The following is a 24,676-nucleotide window of genomic DNA, read 5'->3' on the forward strand; positions in this document are numbered from 1 at the left end:
ACGGCAATGAACACAAGAGATCTTCGGTGAAAGGATAACAATGCATGTAATGCCTCTAAAACTAACTATATACAAGTTTTTACATAAAAAAACGGACTCACCCGTTCTGTACATTTAAAACTATGACTTTTAAATTACTTAATACTAAATAACAAATGACTTGCACAATTGTGCGTTGCACAGACAGAAATATAGATACTTAAGCACAGATTGTGGGTTCAAGAGATAACCTTAAACATATTGCATATTGGAGAATTTCTACAATTAATTACGTTATAAAACGATTTTATATATATTTTTTTTTTAATTAAAAAAAGCAAAATCTACAGACATATTGCTTCATATTAAAGAAATGCCTCTGATGATTTTTTTCTAGAAGTAGCTGTGCTGTAAAAGATAAGCTGAAACCAACAGCATTAAAACGGTTGGAAAAAGAAAAGTGAGAGGCCGATGGATCTAAAAGACAAATTTTATATTTAAATTTGTTTAAAGCAATCTCTGGATATTATATTAAACGATATGTATCTTATTTGCTAAAGAATTGGCAGCACCTATTTGAAACTATGAAATTGAAATTCAATAAACTTCGCTATGTAAAGAGAGTCACTAAACACTAAACTATTAAGTCTTGTTACAATTCAATATGTTGAGGTCATCCATTCAACTCAATATCTGTGTTGACCGTATCTTCATTGGTGTAACTAGCAATACCTATACCGCCACTATTTTGCTCGGATCAACCTTAACTCTCAAGAACATGACATCGTCCTTGACAAAATTCCTCTTCTTGAGCATTTCGTGGGAGACAAACCTTGGGAACCCAAAGCCTAGAGTGTCCGGTTCTTTTGAGGGTCTTTGGAAATTCTTCCACGTGGGATCTGGGACGAAGCTTTCGACGATATTGCACGCTCTGTCTGGGTTGGAGCTCTGATCGAAGAGTGTGAACGCTACGGAGTGAGCGAATGGCCAGCGTAGGATTGCATCGTATTCCCCTGGAAGGATCTTGATGTATACTGACATGTGTGTTGCTTCACCCGCTCCATTACCATTGAGGAATAGTGATGCCTGCAACAAATGAAATATATGCTATTATTGCTGCTGATTATACTTGTGGTGATCTAACAACGCCTATAAGGCCACAATGTTCATCTATAGATGTTGTATGAGTCAATCTGAGAAACTAAACAATACAATTGCTATTCTTAAAAGAATAAGAAAGATATTATTACTCTAAAGCCTAACTTACTAATAATAATGCCTTGCTTAGATATAGAAATAATCTTTATTCAAATAAACTTAATATAAACACTTTTGAATAGTTATATTTTTTTATTCTACCACTCTTTCGGAACACAGTCTCATCACAAGAACAATAAAATAAAACGTGCGTGTTGCTCTTTAAAATAATTGTTGTTCAGAATTACATTTTTAAGACTTGCGTGAATACAAAGTACTAAATAACAAAGTTGACATATATATAGTCACTTGAGTAACAATAAATCTGTCATAGCTATTAGAGCAGACCAGTCCCTACAAACAGCACCCGTTCAGTATAACGGTCGAGCCAGCCATCAATACGCTCAACCATATTTTAGGGACCCCAATGTCCCGTCCCACCACGCCACCGCCCGTCTGGACATTTAAGTGAGCAGGACTAACTAATAAACCACGTAACAGTGAATTAATTCGCTTCAATGAAATACTAAGTCAATTAGGTTCTTCTACATTTTTTTATTTACTTATGACCCTATGTTTTTGCCTGACTAATATCTGACAGACGTGAGCTAATATACCGTGCTACCGATAAGTTATTCTTTAACGACTATTATGATAAGTCTCCGAAAATCCGATAAGCATACTTTCAACATTCTAGTGTTTGTTATCTTTTGTTTATTTCCTGGTCGATCAGTTTTTTTTTAATATATTTCTGCATTCATTTCTTTAACAATACTAAAATAAGTACAGAGTCATCGGCTTCCAACATAGTTGTTTCGTATTTATTTTATTTGGAATTGTGACTCTGGGTTCTTGCGGTTCTACCGCACGTATTTTTTAACTATTTTAAAATTAAAATTAATATATTTAGTCTTAACAAAAATAAAATATTTTCTTATTTAGAGTTTACGTTACTTTAGAGATAATGTTAAATACTACATACAACGATTGTTAACTGTTGTTAAACTGATGACCACATTGCTAGCAATATACTATATTAGGTTGACCTTCACACGGTTCTCCCTGGAGACCATCATATATTTCTGGTGAATTTATCACGACAGGCTAACCTAACCATGTTTTCATCCTATCATCCCCCACTGGTGCCCCAGGTGCACCATTCCATTCGTATCCGTCAGGCAGGAGTTGGCCTTCAGCCTCTCCATAAGTCCTTCCGCGGGTTTGGAATGCCATCTGCACTCGCCCCCTAACGTCCAGTGAAGCTGTAAAGGCCAGCTGCGGCCAACAGCATTAGAGTAGTCCGAAAAAAAACCATTCCATTAAACTTAATACGTAAAATTGTGCAAGATATGAGCTGTAAAATTATATATAGTACAGATCTGTATCAGCATCTCGTTGCTATGTGAGTAAGCTTCTAATTCGGTCGAGTTGTAACAGTGCGTGCAGTTACTTAGTCATCAGATGTTATTCACCAATGCAATAAAACGAGGCAACACCGCTTTGTTTACAAACAAAGGCTAGCAACAACACGGATATTTAGACGGTTAAGTTAAGTTATTTACGGTAAAGGATCAGAAACGGAATGTCGGTATGTTTAACTATAATAACGAAATCATCTATGAAAAATTCTGTATATTAAACAGTTGACTGTTTTTGGAGTGACTAATTCATATGCTAGTAGATTTAAAGCGAGAATGACATGGACTGTGCTTTATTTAAAAATAAACTGAGTATTGTATCAAGTATCGCATTATTATCATTACATAGTATAAAACAAAGTCGCTGTCGCTGTCTCTCCGTTCCTATGTATGCTTAAATCTTTAAAACTATGCAACGGATTTTGAAGCGTTTTTTAATAGATAGAGTGATTCAAGAGGAAGGTTTATATGTATAATACATGTACACCCGGGCGAAGCCGGGGCGAGTAGCTAGTTAATTATAAACGCGAAAATTTGTGAGAAAGGATGGATGTTTGTTACTCTTTCACGCAAAAACTACTGAACGGATTTTGATGAAACTTTGCAGTAATATAGCTTATACATCAGTATAACATGTAGGCTATAAATTTCACGCGAGTGAAACCGCAGGTACAGCTAGTATTATAATTAGAAGAACTCACCTGTAACTTATATCCGTATTGACTTGTATAAAAAATTGGGGACACCAGTTCAACGCCATCTTTGCATTTCGCCTCCGCCATTTTAGCTGCCCATTCCGTGATCCTCCATACGAGTACTCCTGAGCAGTTGACTGAGAGGCGAGCGACGGCAGCCCTGAGGGACTCCAGTTGCCGCGCCTGACGGGAGGCTAACGTTGAGACTAGAGCGAGGTGCTGTTGGCAGCTCTCTTCTGTGTGCCTTTCTAGAGCTTGTCTTGTGCCCTGAAAAATTTAATTATTTTGTTAAATTAATTGAGTATCATATTATCTAACTATTTTTAAATTAAAAATATTGTTTTTTAGTAGTTTCTTTTCAAATTCCTTGGTTTTAGGTCTCTTTATGTTATGGCAATAGGTTATTCTGTCTGCTTCTGCTCTCTCATAGAATTGTTTTTATTAATAAAATAATAGAACATTATCATAGAAAAATTGCTATTTAGCGATAAGGCTGCCCATTATTAACTCTGTATCTTATTGTAACAATGGTTTTTTTATAATTGTGTACGTATTCCCTTTTTACATAGGAAGGGGGAAATATGTAAGGTGATACAGTTTTTTTACTATATACATATATTATGTATGGATTAATAAAAAAAATAAAAGTATTTTTATCAGTTGTCTGGTACGCATATAACACGATCTGCTAATCTTGAGACTAGACTATGAATAATACAAAAAAGAGATTTCATAGTACTGCTTATCTTGGGACTAGATAACACTGAATTGACAATATATATAGAGTAACTTCAAGAGATTCTACAAATGCTATAAATATGTCATTTTACTGTTCGATATATTTTACCAAAATTCGTTATTATATTACATTTTTAAGATATTTGTTTTAGGTTCATTGTTCTGGTATGTTTTTTAATATATATAGAATAACTTCATGAGATTCAGTGCAAACGCTATAAGTATGTGATCACTTGAACAGATTCCACACCACACAAGCTATACGTGAATGGTTACCTTAAACCTGCAGCCTGCGTCCCGGAAGGCGCAGACTGCGCCCGCGGCCGCGCAGTGGTCGCGCAGGTGCGCGTCGAGCGCGTCCCGCGGCACGCACGTGGCCGCGCACCGCTGCGGGCACGGCACCGGCGCGCGGGCACACACCGCGCCGTGCGCCGACACAGTGTCCTGACACAAACACACACACATATTTATTGGGTTTCTTTTTGAGGGTTGATAATGGAATGCTGCCTGCGGTAACGGTTTACGCTGGCGCACTAGTGGAGGATGATGAGATGAGCATGAGGTCAGGTCAGTTAGATATTGTGATAAATTCACCGGGAATTTAACACGACTGTACACAGTGTCCTGACACAAACACACGCACATATTTATTGGGATTGATAATAGAATGCACCCGCCTGCGCTAACGGGTTACGCTGGTGCACCAGTGGAGGATGATGAGATGAGCATGAGGTCAGGTCAGTTAGATATTGTGATAAATTCACCGGTAATTTAACACGACGGTTCACAGTGTCCTGACACAACACACACACATATTTATTGGGTTTCTTTTGAGGGTCGATAATGGAATGCTGCCTGCGCTAACGGTTTACGCTTGCGCACCAGTGGAGGATGATGAGATGAGCATGAGGTCAGGTCAGTTAGATATTGTGATAAATTCACCAGGAATTTAACACGACGGTACACAGTGTCCTGACACAAACACACACACATATTTATTGGGTTTCTTTTTGAGGGTTGATAATGGAATGCTGCCTGCTGTAACGGTTTACGCTGGTGCACCAGTGGAGGATGATGAGATGAGCATGAGGTCAGGTCAGTTAGATATTGTGATAAATTCACCGGGAATTTAACACGACAGTACACAGTGTCCTGACACAAACACACACACATATTTATTGGGTTTCTTTTTGAGGGTTGATAATGGAATGCTGCCTGCGGTAACGGTTTACGCTTGCGCACCAGTGGAGGATGATGAGATGAGCATGAGGTCAGGTCAGTTAGCCCATCGTAACAAAATCACCGGGAATTTAACACGACTGTTTCTAGGGAGAACCGCGTGGAGGTCGACCTGACATGGTACATTGGTAACAATGTGTTTATCAATCCACATTACTATATTATAGGGTTCCGGTTGATTAGTGTACAGCGACACATATTTATTGGGTGTTATAGGGTTACACTATTGATACGATATAGGTTTAAAACCCTTTTGATGAGTGGGTTTTTAATATTATTTCTTTGTATTAATTGTTTTATAGTATAATTAAATCATAATACTTAAACGAATTGGATTTTAAACGGGTTTTTAATGCAATTTTGCGGTATTACTGGCTTTATAATATTGTTAAGTTTTATGAAATACATTTTTTTTATGTAAATGGAATGAACAAGCTGACAGTTGCAAACAAGATGGTAAATTGTAAGTTGTCTATATACATAAACAGCACTACGGACACGTAATCAAGTGACGCCTGTGATACTCATGCGTTTCCATTCCGGCGGACAACACATGTATACCAGAATTTCACTGGTTTATCTCAAACCTACAATATATAGCATAGATGTATCATCTAAGAAACCCCAACATCTTCCCCCTTCCTTTCCTTCCCCAAACACCTCGTTTTTGTATACAAAAAATGCGCCTAATTTTCGAAGCTATGTTCTTACCTGTGTGTATCTCTGACCACAGTGTCTGCAAGGTACGAGCCGCTTACTGCAGTGCTGTTGGATGTGTTGTTGTGTATGTCTACGCTGAACTTTGGCTCCGCATTTGTTTTCGCAGTATATTGGCTCATACCCGCAGTTGCCTTGATGTTCCTGGAATGAGAATGAACATTTTTAGGAATAAATAAAACAATACTTATAGTATAGAGTTCAGTTGTTGTATCTTATCGACTTAGGAATACCCAATAGATAGGGTCAGAAAAACCCTTTAAATTAGGATGCATATTTATTAGTAACGAGAATTATAGAATCCATTTTTAATACAGATTCCCCGGAAACCATTGTAGTTAGTATCTGGTATATTAGAATGGGTAAACTGACCTGTTTTTTTTTTATCAAAATAATCAACCAAATGTATTCCCTTCAGTTTAGATTATTTACAAGTGATTTCTTACCTCGAGCGCACTCTCTGAAAACTCTTTGTGACAATGCTCGCAGTTGGCTCGGCGGCGTGGACACGTGTACCGGAGATGATCCTGCATCAGCACGCGAGGTATCATCGCACCGCACTGCGCCGAGCACTGCACAGCATCATGCTTGCATGTGTTGAGATGCGCCTGTGCATATACGATTTTTTATTAGTTTTCCCAAAGGGTTCATAAACATTCATACCAAGTTAAACTTATTGACGAAAATCCTTAGTAATATTATAAATAGGAAAGTAACTCTGTCGAGGTTTCATGCCAAAACTGCTGAACTGATTTAAATGAAATTGGGTACATAGATAGTCTACACCCTGAGAAAAGATATATGCTACTTATTAATGCGAAAAAAGGGTTGAAAGTGGAGATGAAAGGTTGTATGGAAATATCGTAATTATTAAAGGTAATTAAATATGACATTCAAAGTTTGGAAAAGGTTGGAAATTCGTCGTAATTCCATGCTAACGAAGGTGCCTGCATAACTAGTTCAAAATAAATATGTAGTATATAACAGATTGGATAGTAAAAAAATCAGAGCGCGAAAATCTAACAGTACTAAAACCAAATGTCCAATAATTGCAAACTAATGTGGGCGTGTCCTCTCCAACGATGATGCATTAGATTTGGACACTGCGGACTTGATTTTATTAGTTTAAACAAGTACAGGGAAACCTATTTCAAAACCAGTAATTACGAACATTCCAAATGCATCTACAGAAAGTGTACAAACACTTTCAAGTCATAATAAATTTTTATGATTAAAGTCACATAGTAGTGACAAATTAACATCAAGTCACTAAACAAATATGATGACGGAAACCGACAAAAGTCTTCCGTGTCATGCCATACGCCTACTTGAACATGAGAGATAAAGAAATATGTAATACATTACTCGTAACACGTCCGTGTCGCTATTTGATCCACTTTACTTATCTACGCAAATATTTCAATACGATATACACAAAATATTTCTCACCCCCAGTTTGCGTAGCTCGTCCGACCATGTACACCCATCTTTATGGTGGATGCAGTACACCACAGACGCTTTCTCAGACTCAGGATCTGGATATATCTGCAACAAAGAAAACGCACTTTAAAACTTCACTCTTGAAAATGAAAAAATTCACGATTAAAAAAATACCTCTATCACTTTTTTCTTTAATTTAGATATTATATATTTAATCATTTTGTACGTTTAGAAACGTGAAACACGACGTCAAAGGAACTGTTGCCGCTGAGACTGATTGAGGCGCTGGCCACACCAGTACAACGGATTAAATAGGACAACGCGATCAAAAATAAACCACATCTCAAAAACAGAATATATAACGGGCGAGGGCTACGCACCGTGCGTTCGAATATGGAACACATCGGAAATATGCAAAATGGCGGCTTGTTTTTCGCGCGTAATAAATCCAACGGTACGCAGGAGTGTTCACTAGAAGGGCCTGATACTAAATGAACGTTCCCATTTATACGTTTTCGTTATCTTTTATGGGTGCAACGAACAGATGGCTCGAGCTGTGGACCACTGTTCCCTAGTGTTTGTGCCGAGATAAGCGTGATTTTTCTCTTCCAAAACCAGCTGGTTATAATGGAATGAGCAAATACACATGTTACATTCTTTCGAACGAGTTCTTTCGCGTCGTTGCATCATCTTTTCATCCTATAGTCTCACAGTGGACACAAATTAAAGACTTACTACTTTAAAAATAACAATATACAACTTTTTGTTTGTAAACAATGTTAACTAAAGATGTGAGGCATCCTGTTAGATGTAGAGATGTCCCCAGTCAACACACGCGCACCACCTACTCAGCGAATCCGTTTACATAATGCGCCGAGACGTTGACACTTGTCGTTTATCGTACATCGTAAAGTTCTTGTTTACGTCGCGTTAGTTCTTCGAGTCAAACAAGCGATGGATGTGACACAGTTGGTTGGTCTAAAAGATCAAAAGTTCCTCGTAATCCTCACCGTTCTATTTACAAACATTGATGCATGTGGTCATCGGCATGGCTGCTGCATAACCGTACCACCTTAGGATCTCCATTCTGCTCAAGTGAAACAAAGTGCCCACTAGTGCCGACGATACGGGAGTATCAATCCTAAATCCGAGTGGTAAAATTGAAAATCGTGAAGAGATCACATCATGGATAGATGCTCTCGTAGTTGGTGGTGTATAAATTTACAAATATAGAATGTTATTTGTGTCGTATTCTAAAAAGATGGACCGCGATGTGTTGAACTCTCCCGCATCGCGCATTTATAGAACTCGTATAGAAAACGCATCAGAATTAGAACGTGACAGCTCTCTGTAGATGCATGGTTCTTGCATCGTTTTGGAATTAACACTTTCCCAAAGCCAAAGGATAGAAACTGAGAATGTTATACCATTTGTAAGACATCACTGGCTCGAAGTTGATGCTGGCCATGCCACCAGATATGTCTAAGATAACATCAGAAATATAGCGAAGATCATTAATATACTATTTTATATCCACATTATCTGTATAAGGAGAATACAAACATTCGATTTGAGGCAATTAATCAGCGATGGTATGTAAATGGCCGATAAAAATACTTACGAAATGCAATCAAAGTAAACAAGTAATCCGTGATAAGTAGCAGACCTTACACCCACGACTGAATAGGATCAAAATGGAATTAATGAGCGTGCATTAGTTATAATTAATTAATTTAAAGTGCAAAGATAATGTGGGCGGCAAATTTCGATAATAATTCCGCGAAAGAACCTGTAACGAATTCTTGAAATTACTAGTTTTGTGAATTCTACGCCCACATGACACAACTTACGGCTACCATTTAATTAATCTATAATAACAATCTCAGGACAATTCACACAGCAGCTATAGCTTGTGTTATGGATACTGGATAACTGATACAAATATATAGATTTTTATCTACATACATATTTATTTACTTATATATAGCCTAAACCCAATACAATAGTGTATCTAATTCTATATTATACATATTCGTTAACATAACATATAAATACAACATACAATGTTGTTTTTGTGAATTATATTATATTATATATAGAAAATACCCAGACCGATACAAGCAATCATACTCATGAATAAAATGTTTGTGCCGTGCGAGGAATAGAACCCGCGACCGTCGGAAGTAAGGCGGTATGCTAAACCGCTAGGCCACCGAGGCCGTCAACAGACGGTAATTATACAATCGATGTAAGTATTGGACTACTGGATTAACGTTTTGTATGAGAACTATCGCCCCACTATGCCAGTTTATACAAACATTTCATGCCTCTTGAATAAGCTCTAAAGATAACAGCTCCAAGATGTATTTGGATGGAAATATCATAAGAGTCTGTATTTCGCTTCGAAATGGAATTGTTAGTCGTGTAATGTGGATTGATGATCACATTGCTAGCAATGTACCATGTGAGGTTGACCTCCACGCGGTCCCCCTGGATACCATCGTGACAAATTCCTGGTTTCAAATGTCAAATTTGTCATGATTGGCTAACTGACATGACCTCATGTTCATCTTATCATCCTCCACTGTTGCCAGCATAAACATTAGCGGGGGTAACATCCATTAAAAAAAAACTTCGAACCCGCGACCATGTGCTAAGCCTGTAGACCACCGAGGCCGCTACATTGATTAATTTAAAATAAATATTTATATATTTAATTGTTTATACAAGGACTATAAAGTTTCAATCGACATTAGGTTATTTATCCATATTTAGTATTGGTACAAGGTTCGATATTTGACATTCGAGGTCTAACACATCTACAAGAAGACCAAGAAGGCTGTACGTTTGTCTGTCTGCGTAGGTGTCGTGATGCAACGCGCGTTGTGGGCAGTCAAGTATAGTAATATACCTCGTAATTAGATAGTGTTATTCCTTACGCGGTATTATCGTGTATTTACTACTAACAAACCTCGTAATATTAAAAAAACTCATGTGAACAAAATGTACATAATATGAAAAAGGCGGGAAATTGTATTCTGTACTAAACGTGTATTTTGTACTCGTGTAATCACGCCTCGTAAAACACACACGTACACACTTAACTAAAAACGCAAATTTCATGTGTACTAAACGAATATAGTATTAAAAAGGCGCGAGTTGTCATTCTGTAGAAGTCAGTAAGGGGTAAATAAAGTAACTAAAAAAATTTAAAAAATCGCTAACCAATCGCCCAACAATGAGTAGGTAACACATGAGTTTAATATTTAGGTTATTTTAATATTTACTAACTGTACAAGTTTATTAATGCATCTGGTTTGTTAGGGATTAAAATTTCCTCATTGAATATGCATGTTTAAATGAAAATTATTTTCGAATGACAGTATGAATTTGAAAATGGAATACAAATTCAAATAATGTTAGGACATTTAAAAACTTATATAGTAACTACATGTTCTATGAACGCCATTTTGAATTTGGAAATAGACTGACAAAAGAAATAGCACATACTTCTCTGCATAAATTCATATTTTTAACAACATTTCCGTTTAAAAGATAACTTGTATATTCTAATTTATTCCATTTGAACGTGTTTACCTTTTATTGTATAATGTTCATAACGGTCATATCAATCGTGGTCCCAAAATACGCCTATCTGATTTATTTTTCTGTATAATTCCGTGTTCACTCAAATAAACGCCATTAACGGAAAACATCTCTTGCTTTAAATTTTTAATGCTTTAAAAATTATACTTATGCTTTAAAAACAGTAAGTACAGCGCAATGTAGCGCTTTCTGCGCTTTATAATTTAATTAAATGGCCGCGTCAATTGTTTAAATTTAGAATATGGTGGGAGGCAATGAGTGCGTTCTGAAATCGTGTATTTCCTATCAGAGCAATACAAATAGACCATAATATGGTTCTTAGTTAACGATTTTACGGTTTCTGTTCTCCACATAGAATGCCGCGAGTTGATTGACAAGTGACGGCGTTCGGCTGTCGACAATGTCTCTAAACTACTAATCACGCGAGTTGAGAACTATCACATAGAAAATAAGGTTGAAATTATTATATCACGAGATGATGAAACAGAAAAGATAATTTTGTCTATGGCAAGCTATCGACACGCGCTGACGTGGGAATGTAAACAATGCCCTAAAAATATATTTGGGATTACTTTCAAGTATCGTTGTAGTAAACTCGTAGTAAAAGTTGTGGATACAAAAATATTTTAATCAAATTTCTTAATGTGTAATTTTAAGAATTAATTTAATATAAGATAAATATTAAATACTAGCTGTTCCCGCGACTTAGTCCGCGTGTAATTTAACTTTATTTTTCTAAAATATAAGATTTTTTTTAAATAAAAGTAGCCTAAGTTACTCCTTATTACATCAGATACCTGCCAAAAAAAGTCCCGTCAAAATCGGTCCAGCCATTTCAGAGATTAGCCGGAACAAACAGACAGACAAAAATTGTAAAAAAAATATGTTGGTTATATATTCCGTATTTATATTCATATGCATGTAGTTCAAAACTGTTATTTCAATATTACAAACAGACAGTCCAATTTTATTTATATGTATATATTACCAAACTAAAGCGACGCTTCAGATCTGTCACACGGTGACTAATTAACATAAAATCAAGATATTGAACATTTTAAAAATAAACGAGTATTATTGTTTGTATTGGACTGAGTGTTTTCTATGTACATATAGTATATGTATGTATTTACAAATAAATATCAATTTAAGTATTTATATAAGTTTACTAGTAGCTTAACATAAGCTCTGCCTATATTGGGACTAGATGGCTATGTACGGATTGTTCTGGGATAAAAATATGTTTATTTTAATTTTCATTATTTATTTATTGCAGGCTACTATTGGCCCATGTCATAAATACTATATAGACTAACATACGTATGAATTAATATTACAATCTTATATATAAAATTCTCGTGTCACAGTTTTCGTTCCCATACTCCTCCGAAACGGCTTGACCGATTCTCATGAAATTTTCTGAGCGTATTGAGTAGGTCTGAGAATCGGCCAACATCTATTTTTCATCTCCCTAAATGTTATGGGTAATTTTTTTTTTATTTTAAGGCAAAACAACGTTTGCCGGGACAGCTAGTACTAATATAAAATTGTCTCTATGGTCACGGTACTGACGACGGCAGTATGCCACGGTAGCGCCGATACACCATTCCCCTCTGCCAGTAGTCCTCCTTCACGAAGGTATATTTGCGTTCATGAGTTCTTTAACTTTTTTAGCCACGTTCCAAATTTGAATTTTACTGTTTATCGCCTGTATTATAATATCGAAGTATCGTTTTTTATTCCAGCATAAAGTTTTAAATATTCAGCGCTGTTTGTTCTTTCCGATTAACAATTGTTATTAGCTGTATATGTATTGTTTTGCCATAATTAGGGTTGCCAACCATACTTTATATTTTTTTTTTATTGGGTTGTTTGGGCTATTGTCAGATGTTTGTAGCACATGTGCGACCTACTTTATAATAACTTATCCTACTTTATTTTGATAATCATACTTTAAACTTTTACAAACAAATGAAATATGCAAAAATACTTTATTTTCAACCTTTACTGTGACGCGTAAAACGAAACACTCATTATGGGTACTTAACGATTTATAATTACTGAACGAAATGTTCGATGTCAATTGTGAGTTGCGATATTTGTTACAGCTCTAGTGTTACTAGCGCACAAAAATACGTGTTTAATGCAAAAAAAATTGAAATTTTTTTTTTCTTATGCAAATCAGTTTAGTTTACATGTTTTCTTTTCTGTCAAAAAAAGTTGGCAACCGTAGCCATAAAAAATGTAAAAAAAAACATTATCATAAGCAGCCCATCCTCCACCATAATTCCATTATCTGATCAGCTAATTGCTTCAGAGAATTGCGTGTCGTAACAGTTTTGAAGTAACCGCAGCACATTATAAACAATAAGAAGCGATCATAATCTAATGGTGTGGTGGCCACCGCGGCGAACGGAAGCGGGTTCGATGCCCGGCGACGGAACCGTACCGTGGAATATGTAATGCCGATTACTATTGTTAATTATAATAGTTAACTGTACATTAGAATATTCCTCAAGATTTATTACTCAAACATGATCTATACAAATAAAAAAAATTGAAGTAAGTCTGTTTGTGATTTTAAATTAACAGGTTTTCACTAAATGCATATGAAAGTATACGGTACTTGCATCATAAAATTACTTTAAAAAGATTATGTCTGTCTGTCTGTTCTTGTTAATCTCAGAAACGGTTGGACCGATTTTGACGAGACACTCACTCGTAGATATTTTATAACAAGTACTACTTTATTTTAAAAATGTATTTATTATAATAAAACAAGTTAAATTCCACGAGGACGAAGTTACGGGTAACAGCTAGTATAAATATATTATTCACTAGTTTCTGCACGTGACTTCTCGCTATAAGAATATAATAAAGTGTATTCTCTATCTCAACTACTAACTAACCTAAATAACAATGACACGAACTGAATTAGACTCTTACTCTTCTCTTCTCTTTATTTGTATCTTAATCCATCACAAATAGAGTAACACAAAGAGAAAATTCATTGTGTTGTGTTTGAAAGTCGGTTGAGAATAAATGGTTTTCTCCAGTGGGTCAACATTATAACCTATCTAGCTGTTATTGTTATTGTATATATTTGTTTATGTTACGCTTTTGCTATCCATAGAATTATGTCTATGTCCATTTTGCGTTTAATTTTTTTTCTTACTTGCTCCACGTCGTGGATTTTTCTTACAATTATACACGTTACTAGCTGTTCTCGCCACTTCATCCGCGTGGAATTTAACTTTATATTTCTAAAGTAAAAGTAGCCTAAGTTACTCATTATTACATTAGCTACCTGCCAAAAAAAGTCCCGTCAAAATCGGTCCTGCCATTTCTGAGGTTAGCCGGAACAAACAGACAGACAAAAATTGTAAAAAAAACGTTATTTTGGTGTAGTATATGTATGTACCGTATTTATATTCATATCCATGTAGTAAAAAACGGTTATTTCAATATTACAAACAGACACTCCAATTTTATTTATATGTATAGATGCATAGATAAGCGAAGGAAGGACACATGTCAATTGGAAACCGTCCTCTAATTTTTAACTAATGACATGTGGGCGATTTAATATCCTGTTGTTATCTCCATTCATAAATAGTTGACCCGCTGAGATTGCTTGAATGAACTAACGTTCTGTCGATTAATCACTACACTAATGCACCTTTTGTTTTTGTTTACGCAACGTCAGTCTGTATGACGCTACACTGTGCTTGGAATCGATACTGACATAAATTAACGTCCCGTCGTTTTATTATTCCAAATACAAAATAACTAGCTATATAAAAAAAAAGAAAAATGATTAATTGTATTATTCCAAATACAAAATTACTGGCCGGAAACAAAATTTAGAAATGTTCCTTTTTTAAGTTTCACCGCTTTCAATTCTTAAAACAAACTGGCACAAAATAACAATGCTCAAGAATTAAAATAATAAAGAAATTTTGTATTATTTTTCTTTTCAGCTCGTAATGAAAGGGTATTTGAAAATAGAACACTTCGTTCTGAACCGAATACCTACAGTATATGAAACGTGATATCAATTAGGTTGGTTGTCATCACTGTGAGAGTGTCAAGTTACTAACTACTGGATTTAATTGTTGCTTCTATTTCGTCTCTTGTAATATAAGAAATAAAAAACAAATTACTGTGTTGTTCTCAACCTATAACAATATGTTACTGGCAGCTTGTCCGTCATTCCTTTTATAAATCTTTATATTATTTTGATCTCTTTATTATGTGTTCGTAGACTAGGCTGTACGATCTAAGGATCTTTGCCTGTTCCATCATTAAAATGGAGATGGACGAATATCGGAAAAAAAAATCTTTATTTTTTATGTCTAATGTGTAATGTGATTTCATAAAGTAATAGTAAATTAATCTCGCTCCACTCTAAATATCTCTGTGAAATATGAATTTATATCTTATTCAGTTATGTTTCAAAATAATGCATGTATTTATATGTAAATTGCAAACATCCGTTCAAACTGTAACTAAAGTAGGTACCATGTTAGTTATGCGAATACCTTGTTCCTGGCCGTTGTTAGGCACGTACTTACTGTCAATCTGCGTGCCAATTCCGCCATCATAATATCTGTATATTTCAATTTTAATACGAAAGACTATTTTTATAATGAACTAGAAAATTAGGCAAAATTATATGGAAATATTGGTAAAAATATATACATATAAAATGTCCTAATAAATTCTAATTAATATTCTAGTATCCCATTTGTATCCCTTCCTTTCTTTCCTTTACCATAACTAACCCATTTTAAATTAGAACAGTATTACTGTCAAATTGAAAACTATTATAATATTTTCAGATGTCACAGAATAAAAAAAAATACGATACCCTAAGCTGATAAGATAGCAAATGAGAAAAAATAATCAATTACAAAGTTCGCTCCAAAGTACTGGCTGTTTACAATCACAAGGTATATTAAATAACATAATCATCCAAATATAAAAGCAGTTACCGCCGGAGCCAAAAAAGAAAAATATCAATTCCAAATTTAAAAAGTCAGTGACAATATTTATGAAAATCACAACGCTCATTTATGAAAAAACTTTGAAAATAAGTTCCTTGTAAAACGGCGGAAGACCACTCGTCCAGATGGTCAGAATGGAATTTCAGTAATGTTCAGATAACAAACGAGGCTATTACAAAACATTTATCGGCAGGACTTATCATAAATAAAACCGTTATCAATACAATGAGAGTAATAAATCTGTCGGCCATCAGCCGGAAACTGTCGGTGTCTTTACCGACGTGTCGCAATATGTGTAACGAAGAAATTAAATTTTCATTATAACATACCGACAAAATGGCCGACATTACATACGAGCTGTGATTAGTTCATATTATGTAACCAAGCTATATAATATATACTAGCAACGCGCCCCTACTTTTCTCGTATTGAACAATACAATATAATATTAACATAGTCTTACCGAGAAAGCGCTATGGCCTAGTGATTTACTGCGCCAACTTAAAATCCAAAGGTAGTGAATACGAATTTAATAGATACCAAAAACGTTGTATCAATTTATAGTTCTGACTGTCTTTCTGGTGGTAGAGATACTGATAACAAACTAAAGGAATCCTTTCAGTTTCCTTTTATATAATACTAGCTGGTTCCGCGGATTCACCCACGTTAAGTTTATTTCGGTTTTTCTGTACTATAATATGTATATATCATACGTATAAAAAATCCTCTTAAATCTCTATATATTCCTAAAAACTGCACTAAAATCCGTTGCGTAGTTTAAAAGATACAAAAGAACAGAATGAAGCGACTTCACTTTATATTAGGATTATGATAATTACGTCGGGGGAAAATGTACATAGAGTACATAATGTACTAGTACACCCATAGTCTGCGGATATATATATTGTAGTTGAAAATATCTACATCAAAAATCTAGATCTTTCTATTGGACAATATCTAACAAGTGCTTTGTACATTAATCTGGCGTGACCTTTCAATAAGATTACCAAGTCACTAACCGTTTAACTAAATTGGATAATGGATAAAGGGTGAGTGCGCTCGCGCAGATTGATCGATGGCCGGAAGCCACTATTGCGGGCGCATTGCGATCCCTCTGCCTGGCAACACTGGCACATAATAATTTGTGCCGGATGGCGAAATTGTATACTAGAGATCAATTTGTTATCAATGAGCAATGTCTTTTACATACTCTGATAACACTTAATAATCGATTAGGTTTTATTTAATCAATCAGGAAGAAATCAATATAAAGTCAGAACTCCAATCTAATATCTACTATTAGAGCACTTCAAAACATCAAATAGGTTAATTGGTTTCAAAAATTGGCGGCAATGAATGTTCTAAATTTAAAAATTAAAAATAATAATCTACCATTTTGTAAATATGAGTTTAAAAATAAAATACAATGCATACAACAGTTTAAACACGTAATTCATTATATCTATTCAAATCATATTTAATAAATCATAATTTATTTATAAATATTTTATAATGATAACATATAATGCGAACATAAAAAAAATATAGCTTAAAAATTAACAGAACGAATCTCCGGTTATTGCCTGCATAATTGTTATGGCGGTATGGCTATGTAATAGATGTTTTCGCAACAAATATGATATTACAGTACTCTAAATTATTAGCCCACGTTTAGTTTTATGAATTTACTCGTCTTTCGATTGTCAATAAAAAAAGAAATATTTATTTGGTGTAGATTATAAATAGATTGCAAACTATTAGTATTTATAAACATGTATTTATATATAATTCGTGTGACACTTTCCAAAAATCCTTAGTAATAAAAATATGTGTTCCAAATTTAAATTCTTATAGAGTCTTAACAATTTAAATTTGGAACACATCTTTATGGTTGTGTTTTGATACACAGTCACGGCAAACGATATAATAACAGTTTTTTTTTACTTGAAATATTTTACGTACCTATTATTGTATCAAATATATAAACAACAAATACTATGATTAAATGACATTTTATCTGTTAACAGTATGACGTAAAATAATGTTTATTTACAACGAAATAAAGATATGAATGATATTAAACGGATTCTGTAATGTCTAAGGTTTTTTTGTAATAAATTAGTACGAATATCGATTTAATATATGTTAATTTCCATTTAAATAATTAATAATTCCAATTTAAATAATTAAACAATTTCCACTTTTATTGTGGGTAGTAGTTCAGTTCCATAAACCATAAATAATTTTCTTTTTTTATTTTATTTTTGTAAAATAGTAAATAAATCTATTGGAATATTTTTTCAATAAATGAATAAGAAAATAAACTCAATTACAATGTAAAACAGTACTTTTTAAAATTCGTGAACATATTACATTTTTAAAGTATCAAGAGAATTGGAAAACAATTTTTTTTATATTTTTTTTCGAACCCATCCGAACACAAAGATTTAGGAATGTTCAGGGAAACAATTAGACAAGCTCCCCGAACCACTGGCTTACTCAATAGAAAGGGATCACTCATATTTAAAACTAACGATCCGCCCCGGCTCCACATAGGGTATATTAATTACAGTAAACTTTGTTTTTTGCAAATAAAGTCAAACCCATATTGCATGCTGATATAAGACCTAGTGTTGGTGTAGGATTTAGTATTATTTATATATATCTTACTTATATTATAATCGCGATAGTTTGTCAGTATGAATGGATGTTTGTTACTCTTTCACACAAAAAATGCTGAATGGATTTTGATGATACTTTACAGTAATATAGCTTATACATTTCAAAAATACATAGGGTATAAATTTCAGGCAGATAAAACCGAGGGCACGGCCAGTTACCAATAAATCTTTTCTCTTCATAACATTAGTACAGAAAATACATGTTTCTATAGATATATAAATATATTTTTGATGTAACCACTTCAAACATCTTATGGTAACGTAAAGAACAGCAACCATATACTAAATTTGTATAATGACTGCACTATAAGTAGACATCACGTGAATAGACAACTTTATAACCATTTTGAACTTTTACTTCGACATCACTATACACCACCTCCTCTAACATATAACATTGGAAAGGGACAACACTAACAAAATGGCGCCGATGACGTTGTTATGGCACGTTGAAAAGCGCGGTATAGTTTTAACAAGCTCGTAAGAGAAGGTGTTAAAAGACTTAATGCCACCGTTACGGTTGAAATAACTCATTTCAGATACTCTGAATAACCCCATAGGTAATAAATTAGGGATGAAAATCGGTTTCATTTGTTTATGAAAAGATCTACCATAGAGAAATGGCGGGAATCTTGAACAAATCATGTACGCTGTTAATTTGAAGCTTGGACTGGGTTTTTGTGTTCATTCTATTGTAGAGTGAAACGACGCCTGGTTCAGGACAGTTGTGAATAGCTCATGCTTCTGAAGACTGATTTGTTTTCCCATATCCAGCTGTCTCTACTTAATAGTGTTTGAAGTTAGGACAAACGATTTTATACCTTGTGTATATATTTATTAATTGCAATGTCTTATCTTTATTTCATTTCTTATCTTTACCTTCTCAAAGGTCGTCTGGAAGAGACTGCATTGTGATAATACTGTCTTTTGTATTAGTTCATGTAAATTGATTATTTTCTATATCTAATGATTGCTACGGCCACTGATTAGATTATTTATTTTTGACAAAAATGCAATATCATATCCTACATTCTCCCTAATTAAATTTACAAATAAATTTATATTTTTCTAATCACATACAAGCTCATTTCAAAAGAATAAGAGCTGAGTTTCAAGTCAATTCTTCTTAGCTCGAAATTACTTCAAATTGAGTATGTAGTGGACCTATATGAACAAAGTAATTTTTATTTTGCGTTTATTTTTTGATGCAATCTATACATATAAATAAAATTGGAGTGTCTGTTTGTAATATTGAAATAATCATTTTTTACTACATGCATATGAACATAAATACGGAACATATACCAAAACAACATTTTTTACAATTTTTTACAATTTTTGTAATCTCTGAAATGGCGGACGAAGTGACTTGTATAATGATGTAATAATAGAGCTTTTATTTTAGAAAAATAATAAATATATATCAATATATATTATACACATATACATCAGCTTAATATACCTGGTGTATGTATATGAACACAGTAACAAGTCTATTTTAATTACAATTAAGTTATACTGTAATAAACAATAGCAGGCATGAATAACTGGTGATGCATAAATCATTGACAGAACCGCTTATCAACGCTGTCACAACATGATTCATAGAAATGGACAGACTGTCTGACTGTCCGTATATGGATAAAAATATATTCAACAGTAAGTAAAGAGAATTCAATCAGAGCGAAAATGTGACGCACATGGGCGTAAGAAATTCCCCAATGCATATTTAAATAAACCTACGCTTCTTTTCTTTTACGTAAAAAATTTAAAAAAAAGATTTTAAATTCTCTTTTTGTATTGTAATTTAATTTCTGTGCCTTAGTTCTGTGTGAACGAATAATTTTTATAAAAGAAAAACAATATAAGTAAAATTTTTATTCAAATTCAAATTCAAAAATAATTTATTCATGTAATACATTTTAGCCGCTTATGAACATACATTTTTTTATATTATATTTCTTTCCCTACCGTCCAGTTCAGTATATAGATCCAATTGAGAACAACTGGCAAGTAACTAAATTGAATTACATTTTTTTTAAAGCAAGTTTATTTACTATTTGAACTTCAGTTAAATCATGGATTCAGCATTACACACTATAGCACTATTTTCTGCACAGTATCAACTATAAGTTAACCAGTATAACCAGACCCGTGCCATATACAACAGATGCAATGAATGAGAGCTCACCAAACACAGGTCAGTATGTTACAATAAGTTGCAAATAATTCCAGATATTACAGCCTATAATTGACCGGATATCGCAGTCTGTTATCGACGGAAATGATATCTTATCGCAGGATGCGCACGCGCAACTATGCAAGCGACGATTACCATCAACAAAGCTTTTATGATTATTGCCACATAAGATATTTTATACCTACTGTTTGTAGATTTCTATAAAATCTATTCGTAGTTTCGAGTTGCAATAAAAATGCTTTCAGTTCTCGAGTTATAAAATGTATTTCAAATGGTGAACCAGATATGATATCATGAGGGGAATGTCAGTAATGGGCATTATCTTATCTATGGTAATGGGTACTGCTTCCCCTACTAACAACTAGCAATCCCTTCCCCTTGGAGACCATAGCAGAAATTAACCCAATACATAGCAAATTCGCAACGGTGAGTAATCCAATTCAAATGATTGTTTTAATTCAAGAATAGAATTAATTTCCTTCACTGGTGTCTTAATATTATAACTATCTGTGCCCGCGATCTCACGAAATTTATAGCCTATATGTGATTCTGATGTATAAGCTATATTACTGTAAAGTTTCATCAAAATCTGTTCAGTAGTTTTTGCGTGAAAGAGTAACAAACATCCATCCATACTCAGAAAATTTTGCGTTTATAATATTAATAAGATTGTATAATATTTATTTATTTTGGTTATTTGCGTTTTTTATTAAATAATTTGTAATATATATGATTCTCTTCATATTATCATCTGCTTCTTCCTTATCCTATTAATTTGGGTTCGGCGTAATAGGTTGATCCTCTTGACCAAGAGCAAATAATAGATTTTATATATAGATATATAATAAAAAACATCGTCTATAAATTAGTGTTTAAAAGATAATTTATATGCAGTATACCTATAACAATATATAACAAAGGAAGTTTGTGATACAGTATACCAAGAACAAATAATAGATTTTATATTACTTACACAGTATTATGGCAATCTTGCCGTAACATTATTTCTTCTATTAAAAACAAATAGTTAAGTTAACCCTTAGTTTTTCAAATACCACGCTTAGGATCACAGTTAAGCTATATTATAATGTTTACAAACACTTGTTTCTTTAATCAAATGATCAAGATCAAACAGATCCTTAGCTACACGAGTAAGTAGTAACATTGTTTTTTTTTTTCTTTATCTCATCTCGTAACTTACGGCCGCAGCAACCCACAGTGGCGTCGCAACGTGAACAATAAAGTTATGTAACAGAACATTGCGATTGGTTAGCTGAGATAAACTTGTGGGAACTCAGATAAGGGCAAGTTAGGAAGAGTTCATTTGTTAACCAATTAAGCTGCAATGTAATACTTAATTGTTATTATATTGTATGACATTTTTATATAACTAGAAACTCAAATAGACTGTCAAGAGCGTGGCACTTAAATTCTGAATTAATAACGAAAATTATTATAAGACCACTTTTACACATGTTATCTATACATATAAATAAAATTGGAGTTACTGTTTCTAATATTTAAATAACCATTTTTTACTACATGCATATGAATATAAATACGGTATATACCTACACCAAAATAACATTTTTTACAATTTTTGTCTGTCTATCTGTTTTTTCCGGCTAATCTCTGAAATGGCTAGACCGATTTTTACGGGTCTTTTATTGGCAGGTAGCTGATGTAATAAGGAGTAAATTAGGCTACTTTTATTTTATAAAAATAAAGTTAAATTGCACGCGGACGAAGTCGCGACTACAGCTAGTTAGATATAAGATTAAGATAGATCCTGAACAGCAGCACATGTGACATCCGTAACACGCTGTACCTAACAATTTAAATAGAAAAGTTACTGTAGCTATGACGAAAAAATAAAGCTTAGAAATAAAACAAGATACTAAATCAAAACACCTGCGATATATTCAAGTTATTCGTAAAGGTGTTTCGTTTGGAAACTTGCGCGTGCACACCGTGGAATTACTACAATTTATACAAGTATGGTCTGGATGATTGGCACAGCTTGCTGTAATTATTACTTCACTTAGCTCATTAAATAGAAGAATTAATCAAAATACAAATCATAGAAGAACAGTATTTTATTCTTATTACGACATTTGAGCTATATTCTTAAAAAGAACAATTAATTTCTAAATTACTTAATATCAAGGTTGATGATAATTAAACAAGCACATCAAATTTTAAGCAAATAATATACATACTTAAATATAATTTAATTAATTAACGTATAACTGAAAAAACTATTCAACATTAGAAGAAAGAAAGGAGAACAACAAGAATCAATATTATAATAAATTTACTTTTGATTGAGTTTCATAAGAACAGGACAAACTGAATTGGACTGAAATCGATATTGAGTTTAGAATCAAGAGCAGGCCCCCAAGAATACTGGTTTTGTGAACTTTAATAAAGTAGAATTCGAAGGGAATTTAGGGACGAGATATGGAGAAGGTCGAATGGTGAAGAACTAATTAGGAGCGGTCCTACTTCAGGTAGGTAAATATGAAGGACCTTCTTCAATCAATTGATGATTGAACACATATTGATAATGATGTAATTAAACCTTATAACACTAATTACAGTAATGTAACATCAATCAGCTAATTAAATACACTCGATTAATTTTTAGAGATGGTTTACAGTAACGTAACATATAAAATTGAATTAAGAAAACCCATTCTGAAACTTTAGAATATATTACTTTATCATAAATTAAAACCTTAGTATCAATTCATACGAGCTCTAAATACATAACAACAAACACTCTTCAATCACATAATATTTTAACAGAATTAAGAAAATAATTTTGTAAAGGGAATTAGGAAAATCTTATATTGTTGATGTTTGTTACTCTTTCACGCAAAAACTACTTACTGAACGGATTTTGAGAAAACTTTACAGTATATATAGCTTATAGATTAGAATAACACATAGGCTATAATTTAAAAAAAATATTATGGAAATTGGGTGAAGTATAACGTTAAATGTCAAATAAGTGTAATGCAGACGAAGTTACGCAGGCCAACAAATAACTTTATAAAAGGGAATTAAGAAAATACCTATATATAAGGACATACGAAACTAATTACGCATGATGTACATTATGCAGGTCGGTGTGGTTACATGTCGTGTTAGTGAGGTTCTAAGAAATCTGCATTCATAATGATGGACTAAACTCTATGACTTATTGTCTGGTCTGAACACGTAATTTAATATATTTTAGATCAGCACCCATTTCTACATTAAATGAACAATTTAGTTTGTAAAGGTTATTTCTTGTGGATTAGTAGATTATTTTCGTGGATTATAATATTTTGGTTGCATTGGCGAGGCACCAGTGAAGGATGATAGGATCAATTTGCTCACCATGGGAATGGACATGACTGCATGGAGATCGACCTGATATTTTGGTATTTTTATAATAGAACACATTACTAACAACCTCTAAAAATATTTATTTATATGCAATCATGCTATATATATATATATTTAGGTTTATAGATCTTTCATTATGACAATGAAAAATAGTATTAAACGTTAGGATGTAGATCGAGTTCAGTTACATATCAAATAGACCTAATTTATTACATTTATAAGGTGGGGTACGTATATAAAGGATTATTTTAAGAACAATCATTACTTTATTTTCAGATTTGTTAGGCAATGTCTAGTTGGGACTTTTCATCTGCTTTGGTTAACTTACCCATTTCCTTTTTATCTTAAGCATTGCCGTAAACATAAA

The 24,676-nt window shown here is 33.5% G+C and overlaps 1 protein-coding gene across 3 annotated transcripts in view; it reads right to left on the reverse strand.

The window, feature by feature from the left end:
• Window positions 1-304: 304 nt before the first annotated feature.
• Window positions 305-24,676, reverse strand: part of LOC131840993 (TNF receptor-associated factor 4) — a 116,179-nt gene continuing 91,807 nt past the window's right edge. For 2 of the 3 annotated variants that reach the window (XM_059189218.1, XM_059189217.1), the window contains 6 exons: window positions 7,433-7,528; window positions 6,430-6,591; window positions 5,978-6,127; window positions 4,304-4,471; window positions 3,296-3,556; window positions 305-1,065 (listed from right to left, as the gene is read on the reverse strand). In XM_059189218.1, the coding sequence (XP_059045201.1) occupies window positions 712-1,065; window positions 3,296-3,556; window positions 4,304-4,471; window positions 5,978-6,127; window positions 6,430-6,591; window positions 7,433-7,528 (1,191 nt within the window). In that variant the 3' untranslated portion in view covers window positions 305-711. Of the gene's footprint in view, window positions 1,066-3,295; window positions 3,557-4,303; window positions 4,472-5,977; window positions 6,128-6,429; window positions 6,592-7,432; window positions 7,529-7,597; window positions 7,685-24,676 lie in introns of those variants that run through there. The other variant, XM_059189220.1, reaches the window with a different exon arrangement.

Source organism: Achroia grisella, unplaced genomic scaffold (genome assembly GCF_030625045.1).
Source record: "Achroia grisella isolate CSIRO2021 unplaced genomic scaffold, CSIRO_AGI_Agris_v1 utg157, whole genome shotgun sequence".
In the NCBI taxonomy this organism is placed as follows: Eukaryota; Metazoa; Arthropoda; class Insecta; order Lepidoptera; family Pyralidae; genus Achroia; species Achroia grisella.